General features: G+C 41.1%; 2 protein-coding genes across 2 annotated transcripts in view; both read left to right on the top strand.

The window, feature by feature from the left end:
* Nucleotides 1–12,089: 12,089 nt before the first annotated feature.
* Nucleotides 12,090–19,638, top strand: PGBD2 (piggyBac transposable element derived 2). The gene is made up of 2 exons (XM_011000181.3): nt 12,090–12,156; nt 14,411–19,638. The coding sequence occupies exons 1-2, from the start codon at nt 12,140–12,142 to the stop codon at nt 16,164–16,166; spliced, it is 1,773 nt and encodes a 590-aa protein (XP_010998483.1). The 5' UTR covers nt 12,090–12,139; the 3' UTR covers nt 16,167–19,638.
* The window catches only part of LOC105106774 (germinal center-associated signaling and motility-like protein), a 33,360-nt gene continuing 17,830 nt past the window's right edge, over nt 12,093–27,622 (top strand). Inside the window, exon 1 of the mRNA XM_031449460.2 lies at nt 12,093–12,156. Within this exon, the coding sequence (XP_031305320.1) occupies nt 12,140–12,156 (17 nt within the window). The 5' untranslated portion in view covers nt 12,093–12,139. The remainder of the gene's footprint in view (nt 12,157–27,622) is intronic.

The following is a 27,622-nucleotide window of genomic DNA, read 5'->3' as shown; positions in this document are numbered from 1 at the left end:
TTTCCTCAGTGGAGGTGCCGGGCCCCTTGTCAGAGCATGTCATATCATAAAGTCAAAAGTAACTGCAAGTCCCAAAGTGAGTTGTTAAAGCTGGAAGTATTTTCTCCAAATTCTCAGTCTTGCTGTAGAAAGAGATTCAAAAACAAAATTAATTTTTAATTCATCTACTCTTGCAAACAGGTCTCTCTGCAAGAAGTTAGGAGCTTCTATACTAATCTCGATCACACGCTCCCTTTATGTCCAGGCATGTGTTTGCCTTAATTTGAGAGGCCATTAAACATGGTTTCTCCCAAGTAATTCTTGGTTGCCTTCAATGCACAAAAATTAGCTTGTACGCCTTAGGTAGACTGTAATTGTCTATGAAACAATTAGAGATTGTGAACTTTTATTGCGCCTATTGGTTCCTATTCTCTTGAAACAGCTGAAATCAGGGCGCACTGCCATGGTCTGGATGCATGTCTGGCAGGTGCCAGTCAATGTTTGTTAAGGATGAGATGACTGAAGGTAATTTCCAAGCATTGGCTACATTTTGGTAACATTTTCGTTAAGGTTTTAAATCATTTCCTTGTATTTCTGGATTTCAAAATTGACTATCTTACATGGTTTAGGACATCTTACATGATTCATGTATATATATCTCACACATTTTAGATATAAATGTAGAACTTTTGAACAGAAAGGTATTTTGTTATTAACTTTGAGATCTGAGAGAAATTTGGTTTTGTAGAGGGGAAGCTTTTGTTTTGCGTGTGGTTTTTTTTTTTTTTTGTATTTTTAAAAACTTGATGTAAATTAATAGTAAATAATCTAAAGTGATAGGGTTACTTGCAGCTTCAGGAACAGTTATTTTAGACATTCTCTGGGAAAACAATTTTTCTTGTGGGGTCGACCTTTGCAGCTCCAGAGAACCATCGTCCTCATTTTTATCAGACTGCGTATGTGTGAATGGGAGTTTGGAGCGTTGCAGGACCACAGTCTTTCTCCCACATCTCATGCCCCTGGCACCTGCAGCCAGCCTGTGGGAGCACCAAGGGAGGTCAGACGGGAGGGGAGGCGGGAGCCCTGTACAGGCTGTGGTTGCATCCTGCATAGATACATTGAATACCTGTGGGGACTTGTTTCCTGGATGCCTGGGGCCAGTGGTCTGGTTGGGCAGTGAGCTTTTCTCATAAATACAACATGGACTGGACGAGAGGCGGGGCGGGTGGTCAGAGGGCATTGGCAAGCTGGGATGCAGGCTGGCTGGGCTTTGAGAAAATTCAGGTACCTGATTTCACAAGGATTCTACAAAGAGATTCTTCATGATGGACACAGGCTGCTGAGTTGGGAGATGACTATATTCTAAGTTTCTCCCTCTAGTTACAAAAGATAACGTGTGCTCAGGGACCCCCTCAGGTGAATGCCTTCTGCCTGCCGCTCGTCCCTGCAGACAGCGGTCTTCCTGAAGGGCACTGCGTGTGTCAGTGATAGCATTTGCTTATGTGTGGGCACGTGTACATTTGTGTGTGCATGTATGAGTGTGCAAAATATGCATTCAAAAATACATAAAATGTGCAGGAACGATTTAAAGAATCATGAAAGAACTTCAAGTATTCCATTCAGTTTAAGAAATCGAGCCTTGCCAAAACCTTAGAAATCCCTTGGGTGTCCGCCCCAATGTGTCTTTTCATATTAACTACTGTCCTGAAGTACCTCTTAATCATGTCCTTACTGTTCTTTGTAGTTTTACGTGTGTACGTGTCTCCAGATTGTTTTAACTTTTTGGTTCTTATAAAATGAAATCATGTAGCAAGTTTTCTTTCTTTCTTTCTTTTTTTTTTTTTTGGCTCAGTGTCTTTTTTTTTTAATTTTTTACTCCTTTAAAACTATATTTTATTTTCCAAGAATAATTTCCAAGTTAAGTTTTCTTTTATTTATATTCCAGACTTATATGTATGTATTCCAGGTTACATTTTACCTTATTCCAGTATGATTTCAGTATGATTAAGACTTTTTAAAGACCATATTTTGCCAAATAGAGTTCAGAGTATTATCCAGTAATCTAAACTTAAGCCTTAGAATCTACGAGTCATCAAGAAACATTCTTATTACAATGCTTTTTAGGACTTGTGTACTGTCCTATGTCCTATGACCTCAGGAATATTAGGACGAAACTATACCTATAAAGAGAAGTATCAAGTAAATTGTAAGAGAAAAATTCATTGTATATTTTTACAAGGAACTATCTGGGGATTTGAATTATAAGGGAAGAAAGCATGAGGAATCAAAGTAATAGTTACTACTAATATTTTGAGAAAGCTTTGGCTCACTGTCTTTTGTTTGAGATTCACTCAGTGTTGTGTGTGGCTGAAGTTCCTCGTTCCCTTTTTCTGTGGTGGTCTGCTGCATCCCTTCTGTTGAGAGCTGTTTGGGCTGTTTCTGGTCTTTGCTGCTGTAAATAGATCGTGCCGCAGTGGGCACCACTGTCCTGTCCGGTGCACTGTGCAGGAGTTCTGCAGGGTGAGGAGGCTGAGTTGCGGGAAGGGAAGAAAGGGAGATGCTTTTGGCTGTCGGACCTGTGAGGTGATGTGCAACTGTCTCTGGTGGGTGGAGACCTGGCGTGCTGCTCAGCTCCCTGCAATGAATGCTCAGGACAGCTTTCCCACCGACTCCCACCCTCCCACACACCAAACAATTGGCTCCAAATGCCAGTGCCGAGACAGAGAAACCCTGCTCTAGGGTCGATACCTGGGGTGGACTGCTGGCTGGCTGGGTGGGTTTGTGCACGTTGAACTTCAGTAGATACTAACGGGCTGTTTACACCCTTTCAGCAGTACATGGCGTCTTGAATTACGCATTGTCCTTTTCAGCACTTGATCATCGCTGCCTTTCAGATTTTTGCCAGCTTGGTATATGTGGAATGATGTCTCACTGTGGAATTTTCGTATCCTGAATAGCAATGAGATTGAGCATCTTTTCGCGTCTGTCTGCTTTTTTATTTCCTTTGAGAAATGCCTCCTGATATCATTTTGCCCGTTTTCCAGTTGTTTTATTTGTGCTTTTCTTACTTGTATCTGGGATTTCTTTATATGCACTAGACCCTTCTCATCTCCAAGACACTAACCCTTTATATTTGTTGTAGGTAACTTCTCCAGTTCATGAGTTTATTCTGATGAACAGAGAAGTTCTTGGTTTAAACGGGGAAGAACTTACTTTATTTATGGTTAATGCTTTTTACAGGTAGGTGCGCTTCCTGCTGGATCCCCAGGCAGACAGGACTGCCTCCGAGGAGACCACACTGGAGCAGCACTGAAACCAGGTCTCAGTGAGGGTAACATACCTGCTACCAGGGGCCCAGATGGGATGGGTGTTGCTGGGTCCCTGGGTGAGCAGGACCGAGAGCAGAGCTAGAGCCTGGTCACTGGGTTGCTTCAGGATCTGAAGTCTGGTCCAAGGCTGGTGGGCCTGTTACTAGAGGCATGGATGGTGTGACTTCTCCTGAGTCCCTTGTCAGATGGGACTGGTTGCAGGACCATGGCCAGGGAGGCCTGGAGCTGAGTTCATAGGGAGTTGGGGCTGCTTTCAGTTTGCTGGCAGAACCATGTGAGCTTGCCACCAGGCTGCAAGCCTGCCTTTTCAAAGCAGTTGTCCTTGGTCTGAGGGTTCACTGGTTTTTTGTAACCTCCTATCTGGATCCCAAAACTTCCACAAAGGCACTTTTGTCTGTGGTTGCCAGCCAAATCATTGTTTGTGTAGGGAGATGCAGACTGGGGACTTTTTGTTCCACTATCTTGCTAGGGTCACTCCCTGTCTCTCTTTTCCTAGGATAGATCAAACGTGTCAGTTCTGCTATTCAAGGCTCAGTAATTTTATCTGCTTGACCAGTTACTGTGTTGAAATCTCTTACTATTATGATGCATTTGTCAATTTCTATGATTATATTAATTTTTATTATATTTTGAAGTTATATTAGTAGATGCATAAAGTTTAAAATTATTATAGTTTTGATGAGTCATACCTTTTTTCCTGTGAAGTTACCTCATTACCTCTGAAAAGACTTTGTTTTAATCTTATTTGTTGTTTTTGATTGTAAAAAACACATGAAATAAAATCTACCACCTTAACCACTTTTAAATGCACATTTCAGTGGTGTTAATTCACATTGTTGTGCAATCTTCAGAACTTCTGTATTTATTAACAAAACTGAGGCTATACCCATTAGACGTCAACTTTCCATTTTCCTGTCCACCCACCCCTGGTAATCACCATTCTTCTTCCTGTTTCTATGAATTTAAATACTTTAAATATCCATTTAAATGGAATCGCACAGTATTTGTCTTTTTGTGACTGGTTTATTTCACTTAGCGTAATATGCTGCAAGTTTCATCCTCAAGTTGTAACATGTGACAAGATTTCCTTCCTTTTAAGGCCGAATAATGTTCTGTTGTAGGTATACACCACCTCTTGATCCATTTATCTATCTGTAGGTGGACATTTTGAGTTGCTCTTATCTCTTGGCTTTTGTGAATGGTGCTGCTGTGAACCTGGGTGTCCCTTTGAGACTCAGCTTTCAGTTCTTTTGGTTAAATGCCCAGAAGTGGGATTGCTGGATCCTATGGTAGTTCTATGTTTAAGTTTTGGAGGAACCACCATACTGTTTGACATAGTGGTTTCACCATTATGCATTCCCATCAGCAGTGCACAAGGGTTCCAGTTTCTCCACATCCTTACCAGCATTTGTTATTTTCTGTTTTCATGATAGTGGTTATCCTAGTGGGCATGTGGTGATACCCCATTATGGTAAGGTTTGCATCTCTCTAATGATTTGTGATGTTGAGCATCTTTTCATATCCATATAATGGCCATTTATATATCTTCTTTGGAGAAATGTCTGTTCATATTTTTTGTCCTTTTTTAAAATTGAGTTACTTTTTGTTATTGTGAAGATATAAGAGTTCTTTATACATTATTGATATTAACTCCTTTTAAGATACATGTTTTGCAAATATTTTCTCCTATCCCATTTGTTGCCTCTTTACTTTGTTGATTGAATCCTTTGATGAACCTTTAAGTTTGATGTGGTCCTATTTGTCTCTATTTGCTTTTGGTGTCATAGTCAAGAAATCATTGCCTGATTCAATGTCACGAATCTTTTCCCCTATGTTTTCTCCTAAGAGTTCTGTAATTCTACCTCTTAAGTTTAGGTCTTTGATACATTTTGAGTTAATTTTTGTATACGGTATGAGATAAGGCTCCAACTTTATCCTTTTACATGGATATCCAGTTTTTCCAACACCATTTTTTAGAGACCATCCTTTCCCTATCAAGTGTTCTTAGCACTGTTTTTGAAGATTACCTGACTGAATACATGAGAGTTTATTTTTGGCTCTGTATTCTGATTCATTGATCCATATGTCTGCATTTATGCCAGTACCACACTCTTTTGATTTTGGTAGCTTTGTAATATGTATTGAAATGAGGAAGTTTAAGTCTTCCAACTTTGTTCTTCTTTTTCAAAATTGTTTTGGCCATTTGAGGTTCCTTGATATTCCATATGAATTTTTGAATGGATTTTTCTATTTCTGCAAAAAATGCCATTGGGGTTTTGATAGAGATTGCATTGAATCTGTAGGTCATTTTAGGTAGTTTTAACATATTATCAATATTAAATCTTCCAGTCTATGAGCATAAGATGTCTTTCCATTTTTTTTGGTGTTCTTTAAAAGTTGTTTTCATCAATGGTTTATTATAGCTGTCAGTGTACAACTCTTCACCTCCTTGGTTAGGATTGTTCCTGAATGTTTTGTTCTTTTTAATGCTGTGGTAGATGGAGTTGTTTACCTAATTTCCATTTCAGAGTGGTCATTGGTAATGTATAGAAAATGCAGCTGATTTTAGTGTGTTGATTTTGATTCCTCCAACTTTGCTGAATTTGCTTATTTGTTCTAACAGATTAAAAAAAACTCCTTAGGAATTCCTTACATGTAAGATCGTGTCATCTGCAAACAAGGTAATTCTATTCCTTCATTCTCAATTTGGATGCCTTTTATTTCTTTTTCTTGCATAATTGCTCTGGCTGGGACTTCTAGTACTGTGTTGAATAGGATGGCCAGAGTGGGCATCCTTGTCTTCATCCTGTGTTTAGAGGAAAAGCTTTCAGTCTTCCACTATTTTATGTGACGTTAGCTGTGATTTTTTTCATGCATGGCCTTTGTTATGTTGAGATGGCTTCCTTCTCTTCCTAGTTATTAAGTGTTTTTTATCATGAAAGACTGTTGAATCTTGGTAAATACATTTTCTTCATCAATTAATATGAACATATGGTCGATTTCTACCTTTTAATTGGTTGAAGTTTATACATTGAACTATTCTTGCATTCCAGAAATCCCACTTTGTTGTGATGCATAATCTTTTTAATGTGCTGTTGAATTCAGTTTGCTAGTGTTTTATTGAGGCTTTTTGTATCCATATTCATCAAGGCTGTTGGTCTTTAGTTTTCTTCTAGTGTTTCCCTGGCTCTAGAATCGGGGTAAGTTTGGCTCATTTATCGTATTTTTCAGTTCCACAATTTTTTTCAGTTTCTATCTGTTGATACTTTCATTTTGTTTATGCATTTCCTGATTTTGTTCAGTTGTCTTATTTGTCTTCTCTTTTAGCTCACCGAATACTTTTAAGAAATTGTTTTGAATTCTTCATTAAGAAATTCAGCAATCTGCTTTTCTTTTAGGGTGCATTCTGGAGTTTTACTTTGTTCCTTTGATTGGGCCATGTTTCTGTTTCTTTGTCTGCTTTGTGATCTGTTGTTGAGATTTTTCCAAAAACAGTCTCCTTACCTGGTCTTTATGGACCAGGTTTGTTCAGAGGAATATCTTCACCAGTCACCCCACTGGAACTTTGGGACCTCTCCATCCTTTTGTAGTGAGGACTCTTCTCTAGACCCGTGTGTGTGCTTTTAAGTGTCTCCATTTCCATACGCTGCCTGTCTGTCCTTCTTCTCAAGAGCTTGTCATTTCTTGCTCTCCCTGGCATCTACCTCCTGAATTGCAGACTCTGGAGCTGCTGTACTGTGACACCTGCCTACGTTTTCAGGGTCTTCCAAACTCTGCTGCCATGCCCGGTAGTGCCCCAGGTCTGCAGAGACACAGGTCTGTCCTCCCCGCAGCCTCCAGGCAAACCAGATGTTGGGCACATAGCTCACTTGTTTCCATCTCAAGGGAGGAGCCCCCACATGCAGGGTTTTCTCCCAGTTGCACCTGACTGCACTGAGTTGGGCGAGAAGCGTGAGTACGCAGAATGCCATGAACTCTCCTCCCTTTTTCAATGGAATCCCTGCTTGGTTCTATATTGGCTTGGGTTTTCCATTGGCCCCTGGCTCCCTGGCTCTCCGCCTGCCTGCCCTCGTTTCCTGGGACAAGAGAATGAGGAAAGGCAGAGGAAAGAAGCAAGAGACTGGACTTGGGGTGGACGTTTTTATATGATTATTAGGAAATAAAGTGAATAAAGCAAATACTGATAGGGGTGAAACAAAGAGGGAAACAGGAAGGGAAGAGTCAATAGGACTTACTTCAGCAGGTAGAAATCTTTAGATAGTTACTAAGAAATGAGATGAATAAAATGGACATTGATGGGATTAAAACAAAGGTTTTAATACAGCCCCGCTAAAGGTTAGGTGGAGCAAAGGGACCTCCTGCTGGTCCCCCAACATTTAGGGGTCCCATACAAGTCTGCTCTGTTTACCTCAGTTTCGAGAAATAAAAAGCCAGAAGGCAGAGAATACAATGAGAAACCGCACCAGCGGACGCCTGGGGCAGTGGGTAGGCAGATTAAGTTAATAAGTGACAGAAGGGCGAGGGTCACTTGGCTCAACCCTGGCTGAAAACACTTGGATAGGCCTACTGGCCTGGTTCCCTGCCCAAGCAAGGCTGTGACATGGGTTCTGGGGTGGCTGGGTTTCCTGGTAAGCCCTCTTTGATGGCTGGGACTGGGTAGTGTCCTCAGTGGTTGGCAGTGCTAGGAATTAATTAGCTTTGCTGCCTGGATGAGGCAGCGGAATAGGTGCTGAGACCAGCACAGCTCATTTGTTTGCACAATGAAATAGCTCGTGAGATAGAGTGGCTAGTTTCGTGATGCAGGTAGAGAGAGTCATGGGCTGTGCTCTCTGCTCAAGGGCCCCTGTGAGTGGGGCAATGGAGTGGGCTACCCAGCTTCCCGTGTGCTGTTGTTAGGTTCCCTGGTGAGGCAGGTTCACAGCTGCGTTTAGCAGTGGGCAGGGATACAGTTAGGTGCCCAGTCAAGGCAGGGCCAAAATGTCTTTATTGATTATCTGCCTTTGATGCAGGAAAATGGATGTGGGGCGTGAGGAGGGCCGTGTGTCAGGTCTCGGTTGAGCCCCTGGGACGTGCCCCGCCAGGTGTGGGTCCTTGGCTTCACGCAGGAAAGAATTCAGGTGCGAGCCACCATTGAGTAAAGGTGGATTTCTTTAGACAGATGCATACTGCATTGAGTGTAAGGCAAGGAACGGGGTGTGGGAATTGGGTGCTCAGGTTAAAGTAAAAGTAGGCACGCACTTCATCTCCAAAGAGGAGGGTTCAAAAAAGGGCCACTAGGCATGGTGATGTCAGTTTTTATGGGCTCAGTACCTTCACACGCCTACAGGTGGGACCATTCCAACTGCCCTGGGGAAGGGGCTGGGATTCCCAGGGATGGGGCCGCCGCCCAGTCTTTGGCCTTTTGCAGTTAGCCTTGGGGCTGTCATGGCGCCTGCGGGCATGTTATTTGATCACGCTGTTACAATGAGCATATAATGAAGCTCAGGGTCTCCTAGAAGTCAAACCTCTTAATCCTCAAGGCCAACTGGGATTTGAATCTTCCACCATTTTGGTGTTAAATTGCTGTCATTCCTTGAGTGGCTGTGCCCTGCCCCCTTCCCTCCTGTCTCACTTGGTTTCTTTAAACCTTACATTGTGGGCACAACGTGACCACTGGCTGGTGATGCGGGTTGGTAAAAGAATCTACCAGAGGCCAAGGAGACTTTAGGAAAATTTAATAGTTACGTTGCTATAGGCAACAGTGGGCCACACAGGCAAGAGGTGCCTGCGTGAGCGCCGAGGGCGACCACGAGTGTTGAGGGTGGCCACACAGGGTCTTTTATTTGGGGGGCGGGGGCTGTGAACACCAGGAGTAGGGGGCTGCATGATTGGTTTGTGCACAGGTGCCGGATTGGTTTTAAGATCTGTCAGGGGCTATTCTGAATAATAGGATTTACAACTCTGATAAGGGCAGGATGTGAGGCCCGGCCACCTAAGCTATTGTGAGATGAATTATTTCTTGGAGCAGTTTAGCTTTGTTAGGGTAAACGCACATCACATCAAGAGAAGCTGTTTTGTAGCTTGCAGAAATGCAGGGATGTGAAGGGTCCAGCAGTGGGGAGTCCTGGTTAAGGTGTCCATAGGCCCCAGGCACACAGAGTGCCCAGGGGTGGGGGTTTTATGACTCTAGAGAGGGCCAGCCGCTTCACACCTTTAACTGTTTTCAAAACTCCTACAAAGTTGGTTCAGACAACTTCTGGTTGTTTTTTCAGTGTTTCTGTTGGGAGTGAGAGTTTCTAGTCCTCTCATTTCGTTGACATCACTCTTGTTTTTGACTCATTAAGTTGTTATTATGTGTTCTTAAATTTATATTTGATTTTGGTTTGTTGATGTTGTTTTGGTGTTTTGTTCTTTTTAAAATTTGCCTTATATTGGCTATTTGGTATTTTGGTATTTTTTATATTAATTTGGGGGGGGGGTCTTTCCGTTTTATTTTTTTTTCTTTTTAAACTTTTATTTGGTTCTTATTTTTTTCTTTATTTTAACATTTTTCTTTGGTTCCCTTTAACTGTACTTGAAGATTTTCTTTTCAAATTTATTGTTCTTTTGTTCATATTGTTGCTTGTAATTTATAAAATATATGTATTTTATGTTCTCTTTCTCGTGGTTACAGGATCTGGATCTGTGGGTCTGATTCTCCTGTCCGTTGCTTCTGCTGGTTCCCACTCATGGTGCTTTGTTCCCTTATTTGTTCCCTTGTTTATTTTGTGACCTTTCTTTCCCCAGCCGCCCCCCCCGCCCCCGACCAAGTTCATGTCCTTTGGAACTGTTATCAGTAGAGTTCTTTGATGTCTTTGTTGGAATATATTCCTTCTGAGGGATTTTGTTTATCTCTACCTCCCCCACCCCTGGCAGGGGGCACTACCAGTGAATGTCATTTGCAGTTAAAATTTTCACTTGAGGTTGTTGGGATCAATGAGAGATGTGAATTGGCCTTATAAACCTTCATGGTTAGATTCTTGGGAGATTCTTCACTCATGAAGTGTTAAGTTTAAATCAAGCATGTTCACTTTTCTGGCCACTTCTGCACAATGGGGTTATTTATCATTCGTCTGCATTCCCGGGGTACAGCGCTTTGGCAGTGCCTCTATTCAGTCCTCCATTAGCCCTTTAAGTGGTCCTGTTTCTGGTCTCTAGATTACACGCAGCCCTCAGAATCACCTCAATATCACCTGGGTTCATGAGAGCTCAGGATGAAAGCTGGCTAATGAACAAACTCACTTATTAGAGTTACCTTTTTCTCATTGTTTTATGGGAGATTTTTTTATGTGTTCTGGATATTGGTTCTTTGCTGCTTGTATACATTGTGAGTAACTTCTGACAGACTGCAGCTTTGGCGTTAGTTTTCTGTGCTTTGTTGTAAGATGTTATATTAGTCATTTATTACTGCATCACAAATTAACCCACAGCTTAGAAGCTTAAAAATGACAAAGGTTTTTTAATCTCGTTTCTGCCAGTTGGGAATCCAAGTGTGACTTAGCTGAGTTCCGGTTGGCCTGGGGTCTTCTATGAGGTTGCAAACTGTCAGCAGGGTCTGTGGCCTCATCTGAAAGCTTGACTGGGCGGGGGTGTTCCTCGTGATACAGTTCCTTGTGGGTCAGTGGACTGAGGGCTTAGTCCCCTCTGGTTGTTGGCCAGAGCCCTCCCTCAGTTCCTTGCCCCGTGGGCCGTTTCCTCAGCTAGCTCAGAAACATTGTAGCTGTCTTCCTTTGGAGTCAGTGAGTGAGAGAGCAAAAGAGACACTGTGCATAGATGGTTCATTTATAGTCTAATCTCAGAAAAGACATCCTATCACTTTTGCCGTATTCTATTTGTTGGAAGTAAGTCACAAGGTCCAGCCCACTCAAGGGCAGAAAATTACATAAGGGTGTGAATGCTGTCAGGTAGGGATCTTTGGGGACCATCTTAGACGCTGCCTACCACAGGTGTGTTGCAAGTTTGGTGTGGTTAAAATTATCCATTCTGTAAGTTTCTGCGTTTTTTATAAGAAAGGTAATCCTATGCTACAGTCATTAATATACTTACAAGTTTAAATGTTTTGCTTTTTTCTGATTAGTGCTGAATACATCTAGGACTTCACTGTCTAATACAGTAGCTACTGTCCACACATGACTGTTTAAATTAAAACTATTTAAAATTACATGAAATTAAAAATTCAGTTTTTCAGTCATACCAGCCAGTGCCTGGCACCCACGTGTGGCTCATGGCTGCCATGCTGGACAGCACTGATAGAAAACATTTCTGTCGCTTTGGCAAGTTCTGTTGGCAGCACTGACGTAGGACAGTTTTCAACCAGGAGAGATTTCTCCTCCCACCTTCCCCACCAGGGGGCACCTGGCAATGTCTAGACTGTAGAAACCTTTTTGCTTTTCACAGTGAGGGGAGTGGTGGTGTATCTAGTAGATGGAGGCCCGGGATCCTGTTAAATATCACGTAATACGTAAGACAGGTCCCCTACAACCAAGACTTCATCCAGCCCCAAATGCCAGTTCTTCTGACTACGGGAAACCCTGCCGCAGAACGTATTTTGCTGTGTGTCTTGTTGTGTAGTGTGAGATGGGGAGCCTCGTTCTTTTCCCTCTGAAGAGCCGGCCAGCTGGACACCACTTCCTGTGTGTACTTGTCCATTTCCTTCTGGTTGGTAGTGAACCTGAGACGTTTTTTTCCCCTTAAATGGTAGAATAGATCCCATTGCCTTGCTAATTAAGATATAATTTCTGAAAACTGCCTTCTGTTGTCTTACAGGTTTTTAGACCCTGTGAGTGAAGACAGCCTCGTGTTCCCAGTATATCATGGCTTCATCTTCAAGGTAGGAGTCGTATCTGGCGAACGGCTTTCTGCAAGGACAGCTCACTCTTGAGCACATGGGGGTTAAGGGTGCTGAGCCCCGTGCAGTTGGAAATCTGGGTATAACTTTAGAGTCGGGCCCTCTGCACCAGGAGTTCCAACCAACTGAAGATCATGTAGCGTTCTCGCATGTATTTATTGAAAAAAATCCGCATTTAAGTGGATTCAGGCAGTTCAGACTCACGTTATTCAAGGGTCAGCTGTGTTTACGCCTTTGCTTTTGAAAGGCTCCGTCTGTGACATTTTCAGCTCTTAGTCCTGCTGGTCTCCCTAAGCAGCTGGCATTTGTGAAGCGCCAAGGAGGGAGAAGAAAGAGAAAGATTGGAGGAAAGACAGACAAAGGAGTGTGTATGGTGTGGTACGGGTACGGTTGTGTAGATCTGGTTCCGCACTGGATCTAAAAATGTGATTTACTTTGTTCATCTGTCATCGTGGAAGGTGGTTGTCCTTGGGGCTGCCTCAGTTCCTGCGGGCTCTCCCACTGCAAGGGTTTGAACAGCCATGTGCAGAAAGTGTTCGGAGACCTGGTGAGCAGCAGCTCGGATGGCGAGACTGGCAAAGACTATGTGCCTGGCAGGCCTGGATCTGCCACTACAAACCAGGGGAGGCCGTGCGAGGCGGGGAGATGACTGATGCCCTTTGAGAACGTGTCTCAGTTCGAGGTCCGTGGGAAGGAAGGGCTTCTCAGGGTTCCTCTCCTTTGAAGTCTGGTCTTCCTTCCTGGCCGGCCCGTGGAGAGCTTGAGGCATACCTCACCTCCCCAGAGGGCAGACCTCTTGCACCCTAGCCTCCAGCATAGGGGCTGGCGGATTCAGTGCCCTGGAAGTAAGGTTGGAAGTAAGGTTGGAGTGAGTGAATTTCTTAACGCAGCCTAAACTCCGGAGTCTAAGGGTAGGTCTGCAGAGAAATAGCCTTCGTGGAAAAGCCTGCATCCTTCATCCAGGGCGGGGCTTCGCTCACGCAGAGGCCAGGGTATAGGGCAGCAGGATTGCCCACTTCCCCAAGTCTGGTCTGTTCTCATAGCTAGAGTCATGTATCTGCCCCTCACTGCCATGCTTCACCCTCCTCGTGGGTTTCCTGTGATAGCTAAGCAGAACTCGAGGTCCTGATCAAGGCGCCTGGAGCCCTTTGGGGCCTTGACTTTGGACCCGACCACCTCTGTTCTGCTCTCCTCCCCTCACTGCATCTGCAGCCTCACTGATCTCGCTGTTCACAGACATCACGTCCCTTCAACCGCAGGGCCTTGCACGTGCTTTCTTTCTCTCTTCCTGGGACATGCTGTCTCCAGCTGTCTGCAAGGCTCACTCCTTCACCTCTCCAGGCCGCCTGACCTGTGAGCCTTCCCGCGTCACCTGTGTAGCACCCCCCAGCCCTATTCCTTTGCTGCACTCCCTCTCCCTTCTTCAGAATGGCCCTCATCACTACCAGGTAGTGTAGCTGTGTGTTTGTTGATCTGTCATCTGCCTCCTCCATCTGGAAACAAGTGCTCTGCAGGTCGGGGGTGGAGTGTGCCCATTGCCAGCCCCTCAGCGCCTGCTCATGGTTGGCGCTCCTCAAATACAAGTATTTCTTGCCATTCATTGGTTCCCACATGGTCAGGGAGAGGTAGAAGGGCAGGGGTTTCCATGTTTCCAAATCTGTTTGGCTTGTGAACTGCAGTTAGTATGCAGTAGTGTGTCAGATATTGAGAGAGCCTTGTGAAAATCTGTCGGAATTGGTTTAGCTCCTGAATTTGGGTGGTTGAATGTTCAAGCAGGGAGAGTGTGAGAATTTGGGAAGTAAGGAAACTTTGCCAAATGAATAAGAGAAAGGGAAGACATAGATACGGCAAAAGTCTGAAAGTAGAGTATCTGGGGCCACTGGGTCAGGGGACATCAGGGGACTTCAGTGGCCCAGGTTTCCAGTTGCAGGTGATGACAGTGGCCCAGATTCATCACCAGAGGGTGTCCTCTATACGGAACATTTTATTTAAGAAGGAAAGGGGTTATGGAATACCTCTTTAGAATGCCTCTTGTCATTGAAATACTTTTGCGCTTAAAGCGGTAATCTGTGTTTGTCTGGAAAATTCACTTATCTGGCGCTGTGCCTGGCAGTGCCCGGTCCGAGGTGCCATTGCAGCAGGAGTCTTCACTGTGAGCAGTGCTTTAACGGGGTTTTCTGCTAAAGCACCGGCTTTCCTGCGTGGCCTCTCTTCATTCTGTTTCCTGTCACTGCAGCAGCCTCACTCCTGGGAGAGGTGCTGGCTCAAAGCTCAAGTCCATGAAGTTGCTCGAGGTTCTGAATGCCCTGGAGGAAGACGAATCTGGCCACGGCAGGGAGGAGATCTTCATCGCACCACCCAGTAACGCTGCAGGGGACTTCACTGATGAGGACTCGGGCGATGAAGATGGCCGGCGAGGAACCCACCTGCCCGGCAGCGTGCTGCACGCCTTTGTTGTGCCCGAGGACTCTGGCCCCAGCGAGGATGAGGAGGACCTGCAGCCAGCCAGGAAGAAGCGGAGGGCAGGAGTGGAGCCTCAGCGCATTTGGACGAAAAGAGACATCCGGCCGGACTTCAGCAGCTGGACAGCATCAGATCCTCATATGGAAGATCTCAGAAGCCAGGAGCTGAGTCCTGTGGGCCTCTTTGAATTGTTTTTTGATGAAGGCACAATTAATTTTATTGTTGATGAAACCAATCGTTATGCTTGTCAGAAAAATGTCAGCCTGGGTCTCACGGCCCAGGAGTTGAAGTGTGTTCTGGGCATTTTGATCTTGAGCGGGTACATCTCCTACCCAAGGAGAAGGATGTTTTGGGAAACGTCTCCTGATTCCCATCACCATCTCGTGGCTGATGCAATCCGGAGGGACCGGTTTGAGCTGATCTTCTCATACCTGCATTTTGCAGATAATAACGGGCTGGATGAAAGTGACCGGTTTGCCAAGGTCAGGCCTCTCATCGTCCGGATGAACCGCAATTTCCAGAAGCACGCGCCCTTGGAAGAGTTCTACAGCTTCGGCGAGTCCACGTGTGAGTACTTCGGACACCGGGGATCCAAGCAGCTGCCCGCAGGGAAGCCTGTGCGCCTGGGCTACAAGATCTGGTGTGGGACGACCAGCAGAGGCTACCTGGTGTGGTTCGAGCCCTCGCAGGGCACGCTGTTCACGAAGCCCGGCAGGGGCCTGGACCTGGGAGGCAGCATGGTGGTCAAATTTGTAGATGCACTTCAGGCACGTGGCTGTCTGCCGTACCACATATTTTTGGACAAGGTTTTTACAAGTGTCAAACTGATGTCCATTTTGAGGAAGAAAGGAGTGAAGGCGACAGGAACTGTCCGTGAGTACAGAACCGAGCGATGTCCCCTTAAAGATCCCAAGGAACTGAAGAAGTTGAAGAGGGGTTCGTTTGATTACAAAGTGGATGAGAGCGAGGAGATCATTGTCTGCCGCTGGCATGACAGCCGCGTGGTCAACATCTGCTCCAACGCGGTGGGCATAGAGCCGGTGGGGCTGAGCAGCCATCACTCGGGGGCGGCCAGAACGCAGTCCCAGGTCCACCAGCCGTCCCTGGTGAGGCTGTACCAGGAGAAGGTGGGGGGTGTCGGCCGGATGGACCAGAACATCGCCAAGTATAAGGTGAAGATCCGGGGTATGAAGTGGTACTCGAGTTTCATTGGCTATGTCATCGACGCCGCTCTTAACAACGCGTGGCAGCTGCACCGGATATGCTGCCGAGATGCCCAGGTGGACCTCCTAGCCTTCCGGAGGTACGTGGCCTGTGTGTACCTGGAGAGCAACGCGGACACGTCGTCCCAGGGGAGGCGAAGCCGGAGGCTGGAAACCGAGAGCCGCTTCGACATGATTGGGCACTGGATCATCCACCAGGATAAGAGGACCCGCTGTGCCCTCTGCCACTCACAGACCAACACCCGCTGTGAGAAGTGCCAGAAGGGCGTGCATGCCAAGTGCTTCAGGGCGTACCACATCCGGTGAGGCGTGCCCCACAGGTCCCCCCCCCCCCCGCAGGTCTGCCTTATGCTGAGATGTTTACAGCTGATGACATGCAGCACTTGGAGCACTTGTAGTTTGTGTTGGAAAAAAAAAAAAGACCCGAATCCTTGATGATTTGGTTTTGTATGTTTCCCCGTCTTCATTACAGTTTACCGTTTCATTGTCTGTTGTGTCTACATGTACTATAAATTAATATTTATATTAGTAATTGTAAATATTTATGGATATGTATTTTATACTGTTACTTATTTCAATTTACAGGCCCCCTTTTTATTCATATAAAAACTTTGCTTTGGAGTATAGCTGAGTCCCGGTAAGAACAAGTAAATGTAATCCAAAACTTCAGAGAAACTTTCATAGTGTATGCTGTCAATTGTAATCTAACGTTTAGGCAACGGTATATAAATGTGTCAGTATGATGAAGGATATCTTAATCATATTTATTTCACTTTAATCTAATGCTAGGAAACTGTCCAGAGATAGATGATCTGTCATGTATTTATCCAGATGGCTAGATTTGTAGAGTTCGTATTTTCTTGATAAAAAGTATTTTCCTAATACGTGTATATCCAAGTGGAATCCGTTTTTATAAATAATGTGAGGTAGGAAGTTTTTTTTCCCCCAAATGGACTGTCGGCATCATTTACTAAAAGTTTTATTATATATTTCCCCAATGATTTAAATTCTGTCTTTAAAAATTCCTGAACTTTGGAGGAAAATATTGAAACAGAAAAAGTTTATGTTGGAGAAGCTAGTGGAATATATTCCAGAAGAATTAAAGAAATACATGTAAAAATTTGAACTTATCAGAAATCTAAGAGAGCATGTTGAGTGTCATCTCTTTATTTGGGAAGGAACTTTACAACAGCACACATATGAATGGAGCACATCAATGTATTTGATTGTGAAGAACTGAATTGACATCTGTTATCAAAGGTAAAGTGCAAAGAAATTGAGAAGATGTATTCCAAATTATTACATTTTTGGTATAATATCCTCAGTGTAAAGACATCTCATAAACACATAGATGGCAAGGGTAAAATGTGTAAGGGTAAAGAAATGTGATGAAAGATGAAAAATGAATGAACAGTGAAGTAATGGAAGAAAAAAAACGAATGAACAGTGAAGAAATGGACGAGGCTTCACTCTGGTGGCCATAAAATGCAAAGATAAGCAATTGCTAGGTATCTTTTATTAAAGAAATGAATTTGTTTATTTGTACATAATTACACTGCTGTGAGTGTAGAAAGGCGGCAGACTCTTGGAATATCTGAGGGAGTGTGACTCTGCACAGCCTTTCTGAAGGCAATTTAAGAGTCCATCCTAACTCTTAAAAATTGCTCACACCCACAGAAAAGCAAATATTTAGTCCATAGTGATCTAAATAAATTAAAGAGGGTGGGGAAGGCATAGGTCCTCCCTTCAGTAGGGACCTAATTAATAAATACAGAAGGAAGGATGGAAATAAAATACTGCTATTTGGCAAACACCCCAGTGGTAATTTTAGGGCATTACACATATTTATTACACATTTTACCCTTGCCATCTATGTGTTTATGAGATGTCTTTACACTGAGGATATTATACCAAAAATGTAATAATTTGGAATACATCTTCTCAATTTCTTTGCACTTCACCTTTGATAACATGTCAATTTCACAGTTCTTCACAATCAAATACATTGATGTGCTCCATTCATATGTGTGCTGTTGTAAAGTTCCTTCCCAAATAAAGAGATGACACTCAACATGCTCTCTTAGATTTCTGATAAGTTCAAATACAATTTCCTTGTATTTTCTTCTCTGTGTTTTTTTTCTTAACTTTTTTTGTTGAGTTATAACCATTTTACAATGTTGTGTCAAATTCCAGTGTAGAGCACAATTTTTCAGTTATACATGAGCATGTATATATTCATTGTCACATTTTTTTCTCTGTGAGCTACCATAAGATCTTGTATATATTTCCCTGTGCTACACACTATAATCTTGTTTATCTATTCTACATTTTGAAATCCCACTTTGTCTCTTCCCACCCCCCGGCTCCTTGGCAACCACAAGTTTCTATTCTATGTCTATGAGTCTGTTTCTGTTTTGAACTTACTTTTTATTCTTTTTTTTAATTCCACATATGAGTGATCTCATATGGTATTTTTCTTTCTCTTTCTGGCTTACTTCACTTAGAATGACATGCTCCAGGAACATCCATGTTGCTGCAAATGGCATGATGTTGTTGGTTTTTATGACTGAATAGTATTCCATTGTGTACATATACCACTTCTTTATCCAGTCAGCTGTTGATGGACATTTAGGTTGTTTCCATGTCTTGGCTATTGTAAATAGTGCTGCTATGAACATTGGGGTGCAGGTGTCATCCTGAAGTAGGGTTCCTTCTGGATATATGCCCAGGAGCGGGATTACTGGGTCACATGGTAAGTCTATTCCTAGTCTTTTGAGGAATCCCCATACTGTTTTCCACAGTGGCTGCACCAAAATGCATTCCCACCAGCAGTGTAGGAGGGTTCCCTTTTCTCCACAGCCTCTCCAGCATTTATCATTTGTGGACTTTTGAATGATGGCCATTCTGACTGGTGTGAGGTGATACCTCATTGTAGTTTTGATTTGAATTTCTCTGATAATTAGTGATATTGAGCATTTTCTCATGTGCCTATTGAACAATTAGTATGTCTTCCTTGGAGAATTGCTTGTTTAGGTCTTTTGCTCATTTCTGAATTTGGTTGTTTGTTTTTCTCTTATTAAGTCATATGAGCTGCTTATATTTTCTGGAGATCGAGCCTTTGTCAGTTTCACTTGCAAGAATTTTCTCCCATTCTGTAGGTTGTCATTTTGTTTTTCTTATGGTTTCCTTTGCTGTGTAGAAGCTTCTGTTTCATTAGGCCCCATTTGTTTATTCTTGCTTTTATTTCTATTGCTTGAGTAGACTGCCCTAGGAGAGCATTTTTGAGATGTATGTCAGATAATGTCTTGCCTACATTTTCTTCTAGGAGGTTTATTGTATCTTAACATATTTTAAAGTGCACAGTACCTTATTATTGACTATAGGTGCTATGTTTACTACAGATCTCTGAAACTTACGTAGCATAGCCAAACTTTATATCCATTGAACAACGCCCCATTTACTCCTCTCCCCAGCCCTTCGCAGCAACCACTCTACTTTCTGTGCCTATGAGTTTGTCTATTTTCAATTCCACATGTAAATTGAAATTATGCATTATTTGTCCTTCTGTGACTGGCTAATTTCACCTAAGCATAATAGCCTCAAGTTTCACCCATGTTGTTGTAAATGGTAGAGTACTTTCTTTTTTATGGATGAATAATATTCAATTGTATGCAAATACCAGGTTTTCTTTATCCATTCATCTATGAGTACACATTTGTGTTGTTTCTATATTTTGGCTACTGTGAATGACGCTACAATAAACTTAAGAGTGAAGATACCTCTTTGAGATCCTGATTTTGATTTCTTGATATATATCCAGAAGCAGGGTATATACTGGATCATATGGTTATTATGTTTTTAATTTTTTGAAGAGTCTTTATACAATTTTCCATAGTACCTGCACCATTTGGCTACCTACCAACGATGCACAAAGGTTCCAATTTCTCCACACCATTACCAACACCTGCCGTGTGTGTGTGTATGTGTGTATAGATTTATTTATATATATGTTTTTGATAACAGCCATTCTAACAGGTGTGAGGTGATAACTCAATGTGACTTTGATATACACTTCCCTGATAAGTAGTGATGTTGAGGACCTTTTCATGTACCATCTGTATGTCTTCTTTGGCAATGGAGGGGAAAATGATACAACTGTTCTTAAAGAGTTTAATTTAAATCTGTTCTGCAATGAAAAATGCTTCTTTCTTTTCAAGGTCAATCAGTATTTATGGAAAGCCTATATGTGACAGCACTCTTGACCTCAAGAAAAAATTAACAGAGGACAGATTACAGTCCTCTGATGCTGATGAAAAAATTGCTAAGCCACTTCAAGAAGCACTGTACTTAATCACTGTTCTGTAACTTTTAAAAAATTAGAGATTATATAGCTGAGAAAGGATAAAAACTTTTCAAGCTGACTTCTGCTATAAAGTGTAGTTTTTAAGAGTGTATAGAATGATGATTTAATACATGTATATGTTGCAAAATGATTACCAGGGTGTGATTTCTGATGTCAAGTCATGTGTAATTTCCACTACATCACAACAGCCTCTTTTCAAGATAGGGCAGACGTTAATGTGTTCTAGGTAGAAGCATAAATACTGTGCTGTAGAAACAAGAGGAAAGAATGAATGGAATTCTGAATTGGAAAGACAGGAAGGAAGGACATGTTTGAGGAACTGCTGTTTGGATTGTGCTGCAAATGTTAGGAATGTTGACCAAACTGGAAAAGACTTTCTAAAGTGCAGGGACAGTGTGCGAAAATGTATGAGTTTGAAGTATATAGTGGTTCAGGAAATACAATTAATTAATTGTCTGGTAATTATAACAAATTGTTCATGAACAGATCCAATTGGAGAGGGACTTGAAAATGAGATTCAGCATTTGATGATAAAGTCTTCTACAGATACTAACTACTATATATAAAATAAACAACAAGTTTCTTCTCTGTAGGATTATATTCAATATCTTGTAGTAAGAATATATGTATGTATATTTATGACTGAAACGTTACGCTATACACCGGAAATTGACACAACATTGCAAACTGACTATACTTCAATAAAAAGCCAAACACAATAAAACGTAGCTCACGAAAATTAAAAAAAAAAAAATTCTTGTGTAAAAAATACATTTCATTAGACAACAAAATATAAAAAGTCTTCAAAAGCACTTGGGAAATGATAATGTGGTGAAAATTTATGAGTTGGAGAAAGATGTAATGTGGCTTATATTTTAAAGAGAATTGTATGTCCTCAGTGTGTAAGGTGAAATGAAAGAGAAAAAATGGACAAAGTTAAGGAACTCTTAAAATACACCAGTCAACAGATGGTGAAGAGCTAAAATTCAGCAGGAACAACCAAAATGAAAAAAAGACGTTTGGTGAAAGTAACTGCATTTCCAACGCTTGGCAGTCATTTAGATCACAGATGTGATGTGAGAGAAGGATAAAAGTATTCCCCCAAATGAAATTTAAGATTATTCCTGGTGTTTCCAGGGGACCTTTCCGTAATTAGAGAATCTTGGCAGATGCTGTATATATTTGGAGATGGAGGAAACACAGAAACAGAGAGGCAGTGATAGATCTTAGGTGAGATGGAACTGGAGAGTCCCAGCTTCCTCTTACAGCTGTCAAACAAATCCCTATCAAATCTGCCAGATGGAGGAAACAAATGATAAGAATCAGACTCAACCCACTCCCTTTCCTTTTCCTATGATAACGTTCTTTACTTTCTCCAGACGCAACCGTGACCCCGTGCCTCTGTGTGGTCATTCACCCAATGAAAGAGCTATGAGTCTTGCACCAAGAGTTTTCCAGATCTATTCTCAGCCACTCTACTCCAATGGTACTGAGGGGAAAAGGAAATGATATTTATCAAGCAGCTGAAGAGTGCCAAACATATTGTACAGTTGGGTTAAATCCTCCTAATAATACAATGAAGGAGACATTGTTATCCCCATTTGTACAAGTTTTGAAATTTAGAGCACAAAGGTTTCAGACTCACAGTTAGCAGAGGCAGTTTAAGTCATTAGACACAAAGTCAGCAAGACGCCAAAGCTTGCAAGCCTTGTCTGCTTACTTGAGAGAGGACTTATGTAAGACTTCTTTTCAAGAAGAAGGTATATCCAGGCTGTGCTCTAGGCCTTCTGGAACATGGGAGGGTGTGAAGCCTGATGATGGTTCTCTGAGGGGACTGAGGGGATGCAGGGTTAGCCTTCTGCCTGCTGCTCATCTAAAGGATTCAATATTAAATGGATAATCAGGAATGTTTCCTTCTTCTGGAAATCTGTACCTGACACACACATTACGTTTAGAATGTATGAATCTTCTCTACGTCTACTCAGTGATGGAGTTCACCATGTCCTACCCCCAAATGCAGCATCTTGGTATATCGACTATTTTAAGCTGAAGGAGTTTGAGGAAACAGCAGAAGCAGGACAGTTATTCTGACCTCCTCACCCTTTCCGTTCTTCCCTGAAAGCATGAGCTAAATTGCTCACTTGAAAGATGCTCTCCTGTACCAGGAGGGAGAAATTCTCATCAACTGAGGACCAAGAAAGCTATATAAATAAACTGTGTTACATCGTCACCAATTGTTTCCCTTAGCCCAAACCCCTCTGCCTTGTCAATTCTTCACAGATGTTTTGCTTGTTTGTCTAAAAGGTATAAAAGCTTCCTGTTCTGCTTGTTTCTTCTGGTCTTCATTCTCTTGTGAAGGCTCCCATGTATATGCAAAAATTAAATAAAATTTGTATGCTTTTCTCCTGTTAATCTGTCTTATGTCAATTTAATTTTAGGCCCAGCCAGAGACCTAAAGAAAGCAGAGGATAAGTTTTCCTCCTCTACATCATCTACCTATCTATCTGAAGTTTGTGTGTACCTATGAACACATCATGCAAACGGGCCCTAATTGATGAAAAATAATAGGACAATTTCTTAATAATGGCACAAAAAACTTCAGAACTATAGATTGATAGTTTTATTGTTCTTGGTCATCTTGAATATCTTATGATCTCTCTATGACCCAGAATTTCAAAGGTGATAGTTTAAAGGAAGATTCAATAACAGAAAATCTATACTGCCTCTGGTGGAATTAGACACAGTCTTAATTTCCTCAGACAAGATGGATTTAGAACTTGTAGAAGTTTTTTGGAGAAATCTTCATAACTGAATCTCTATAACTGTTCATAAAGAAGCCATGCATTCCTGCTCAGGACTAAAATAATCAACTTAAAACCTTGGATATTTCCCAGAGAATAAAGCTTTAGTGTGCCCCTGACTTTACAAAGGAGAGATAGTAAACAAAATATAGGAAAATCAGCCTTAAGACAAACTTGATTCATCGTCTCATCAATTCTGCCATTACTTTTTTAAAAATTAATTTATTTTTTACTTGAAGTATAGTCAGTTTACAAATGAAGATGAATTCTGCCATTACATTTTAAATGCACCAAGTGCTTGGCCAGACATTAGAGACTGGAGCATCTGAGGCAAAGTTCCAAGGCTGAAGCAGGTGAATTTTCCTCGTGTAGGTGATCACGTAGACTTCCCCTCTTTATTCTCATTAGCTAATATTTAAGCAACGGTAGAATGTATGAATTTTGGTGATGCTGTTATGTTTTCCAAAAAAAAAAAAATAAAGAATGGGCTAGAGATTTTCAAAACTAACTCATCCTTGAGACCACTGAGAAGTATTTTGTATTGCCATTTTCATTCAATTTTTAATAAAGTTGTAGGTGCTTTAAAAGTGGAGAAAAGAATAAGGAAATCACCACAAAGAGAGAAACTGAGGCGTGGTAGAAAGTGGTAGCAAGTGTAAGATGTCCTTGGTTTAAGCCCCTGTCATGAGATTCTTTTGCCTATTTTTAAAATTAACCATACTCCCTAGTTCTTATTTATTTAATTTATTATGTTATTATGATATATTTGTTTTATATATTTTATAATGAATATTATATAATATGTAATGTTTATTATATATTATATTCTTTATTATTTTATTTTTTGTTATTATTTTCCCCAGTTTTATTGAGATGTAATTGACATATAACAGTGTATTGGTTTCAGGCGTACAGCCTAATAATTTAACATTTGTTTATACTGCAAAATAATTGCTACAGTAAGTTTAGTTAACATTGATCACCTCACACAGTTGCAGTTTTCTGTGTGTGATGAGAACTTTTAAGATCTTCTCTATTAGCAACTTTCAAATCTATAATAAAGTGTTATTAACTGTAGCCACCATGCTGTACGTTACATCCCCAAGACTTACTTATTTTATAACTGGAATTTTGTGCCTTTTGACCACCTTCACATATTTCTCTCACTCCCTGCCACCCCTCACTTCTGGCAACCATCAATCTCTTCTCTGTATCTATGTGCTGGTGACTTTAAGATACCACATAGAAGTGCGATCACATATATAGTATTTGTCTTTCTCTGTCTGATTTTTTTATTTAGCATAATGCCCTAAAGGTCCATTGCATACTCCGCAGTTCTTAACCTATTATCAACTTTCACCTATGGAAGACCATTCTCACTATTTTTTCTCCTTCCTCCCTGATTCTCAATCTCACTCCTGTTCCCATAAGTATCAATTTTAGCATATTTCACCTGTAACCTTAGGGAGAATGGATCTATTTATCTAAAATTTGAATACATACAAATGATAATATGATGTCAGATGAGTCTATTATTTACTTTCTTTACTCATCAATATCTTTGAGATCTATAATTGTTAAGAGTAAGTGCATCTGCTATGTAGCTGCTTCTGCATGTTCATTATCTGCACTCACTTCATACCATTCATTCACTGCCAACCCTCACACCAAAGTCTTTCTGTGGACATTGAGAACACACCTCTTATATCCCTTTGGAAGGAGTGACCTGGAATACACCCTGTTTCTTTTCTAAGAAGAGGCTGCACCTTCTACTCCCCCTTTCTGGATAGCTTCTGAATCTCCACATCCATTCCTACACTTGGAATATGCATGTTTCCTAATTTTGCCATTCATTCATTTTAATATAAATTTGTATCCAAGTGCTATTTTAATTTTCATTTTTCTGGTTGTTTGTTGGTGATTTTCTGTATTTATTCATATGCTCGTTAGGCACCAAAGCTTCTTTCAAATGTTTACTGTTCAAATCCTTTACTTATCTTTTTTTTTTAATTTGGTTTCTTGCATTCTTGTGGATTAGCAAGCACCTTTTGAATACTGCAGACTCACCTCTTGAGTGTTAACCAAGTTAAAGTAAAAAATACTCAATGACACATGTGAAAGATGGCAAAGAAGACCTGATTTTACAGTCTAGGAGAGAGATGGGGCTCAACCCCAAGAATGGCATGGGCAAGTGGGGATTTATAAGTATGGAACAGAGTTGGGGGGGTGGTCAGTGGGTGAAAAATTGCTAAGAAGAAATAGGGATAAAGGTGATTCGGCTAAACCAACGTGAGTGAATTCTTGCTGAAGACAGGCCGGGATGATCAGATATTACTTGGGGGATGGTGGAGGATGAAGAATTTGAGCTATCAGGGGCGAGGTTTCTAGTAAAAGTTTCATAGCAAGATTCTTGTTAAAACTGGATTTTACAAGGAAGTGCATAGATGGGACTAGGAGGAGGTTCAGGAGACTGACTAATGTTGGCTCACACAAAGAATTTCTGTTAGCTATTACAAATACCTGTTCTTACTGAGCATCTATATACCAGTTACATTTTTTATTTACTGGAAATCCTAAATGTTGATATTATAGAATTTGTCATCTTTTTGCCTCATGGTTCGTGATTTGGTGCTTTCAAAATAATTAAATTTCCTTTCATTGATTTCTATATTAAAGCAAAATTTGCATATAGTGAAATGAGCAAATGTTAAGTGTAAGACTTGAGTTTTACAAATGTGGATACCTATATAACTGGTATTCCAATCATGATAGATATAGATAGATAGATAGATACATACATACATACATACATACATACATACATAATTTTTTCATTATCCCAGAAAGTTTCCATGCCTCTTGTCAGTCAGTCACCTCCAAACACTGTTCTGATTTCTATTCCCATGTTTGCCATTTTGTAAATGGTCCCATACAAAAGAACATACTCTTGCATTTATCTTTTACTTAACATTAATGAAGAGATTCATCCACATTGCATGTACCAAAGTTCATTCTTTTTTTATTCTTTAATGTTCCAGAGTTTATTTATGTGCAAAGATACAAGATTATGATTATACATTCTTCCATTCATAGCATTTGAGTTGCTTCTGATTTTTGGCTATAATGAATCAAGCTACTAAAAATACTCACGTACAAATGCTTTTGTGGATATGTGTTTTGACTAATTTCCTAGGAGTGGAACTGAAGAAGTTTTTCCCCATTATATGACAAAGCTATTATTCTGACATTTCTTTGATTGACTTTGTTATTTACATCATCAATCCCTATTAGTATATAGCTTAAATTAGGAATTTTGCTTTTTTCTCTCTCATACTAAGCCACATTTTGCGATTTCATCTACTAGTAGAGCCACTCTTTTCTCTTTGAACTGTAGTTCCTTCTTTATTATATTCAAGTTTCTACATATAGATGGTTCTGTTTCTTTGTACTCAATTTAAAAAAAATTGGCCTATATCTTTATTGGCAGCACAGTTTTTATTATTATGACTTTGTAGTATGACTTGGTATCTGGTGTGATGTTATCCTCAATGACATCATAGAGGTTTGACATAAGAAATACAAGACAGAGCAGCTTTTTTCCCCCAGTCAGATGGGTTTTAATATAAAGAATTTGGTTCTTACAAAATCATTGGAATGACTGAAGCTGTAGGTTTGAGGCTGGGCCTCTTATAAAGATACTCTCACCCTACAGAACTGACTGAGGGGAGCTCCTCCTGCCCAGGAGGCTTCTAGAAGGACTGTCCACTTAAGAATTCTGCACCCCCTACCAACAATGTCTATGAGGCTGGAGAATGGACACCAGAATGTTTATGTGGAGAAAATTCCTCTCTGTGAGCCTGATTTTCAGAGGAAGAGCCATAAAAAGGCCTCTTCTCACTCTGGGCAGCACCTAATTTGCAGCTTGAATATTGGTGGCAAGTGAGTCAGAGGAAGATGGTAATTGCTTTCCTTTCTCTGAAAAGAAGGTAGAATAGATGTTGACATTGCCCATCAACTGTGTCCAGAACATGCTCTCTTCATCACTCTTCGTTTCAAAATTGATTTAGCTCTTTGAGGACTTTTCCCTCCCATACTCATTAAAAATTTAATTTGTTAATTTTATCAGAAGTGCCATTTTGAATTCTGATTGGGATAACGTTGACTACCTAGAGGGCAAAAAATGCGATGTTAATGCAAATACACTATTCCAATCAAAAATTGTTTGTAACTGTATTTATTCAACTCTTTAATGTGTTTTAATAGAGTTGTAATTTTTGTTTTTTTCTTGCATTCTTTTGTTAGGTTGATTTCGAGATACCATTTAAAACAGCAAATCTATGAAGTACATTATTCTCTAGCCTGGTATTGTTGAAATGCTACTGAATTTTGTAAGGTCATTTTGTGTCCACCAGCCTTGCTGACTTTCATTTATTTTAAAGGTTTGTTAATGTTACTGGGTTTTCTACATAGTTAACACATCAACTATAAAGTTAAAGATTTTTCTCTTCCTTTTCATTTCTTGCAAAGCCTACCTGTTTCTTGTTTCGTTTTTATTAACCTTGCTGTATGTTTTTGATAGATTGCTTTTATCAAAATAA

This window comes from Camelus dromedarius, chromosome 3 (assembly GCF_036321535.1).
Source record: "Camelus dromedarius isolate mCamDro1 chromosome 3, mCamDro1.pat, whole genome shotgun sequence".
NCBI lineage: Eukaryota > Metazoa > Chordata > Mammalia > Artiodactyla > Camelidae > Camelus > Camelus dromedarius.
This window is presented reverse-complemented; position numbering and strand designations above follow the sequence as displayed.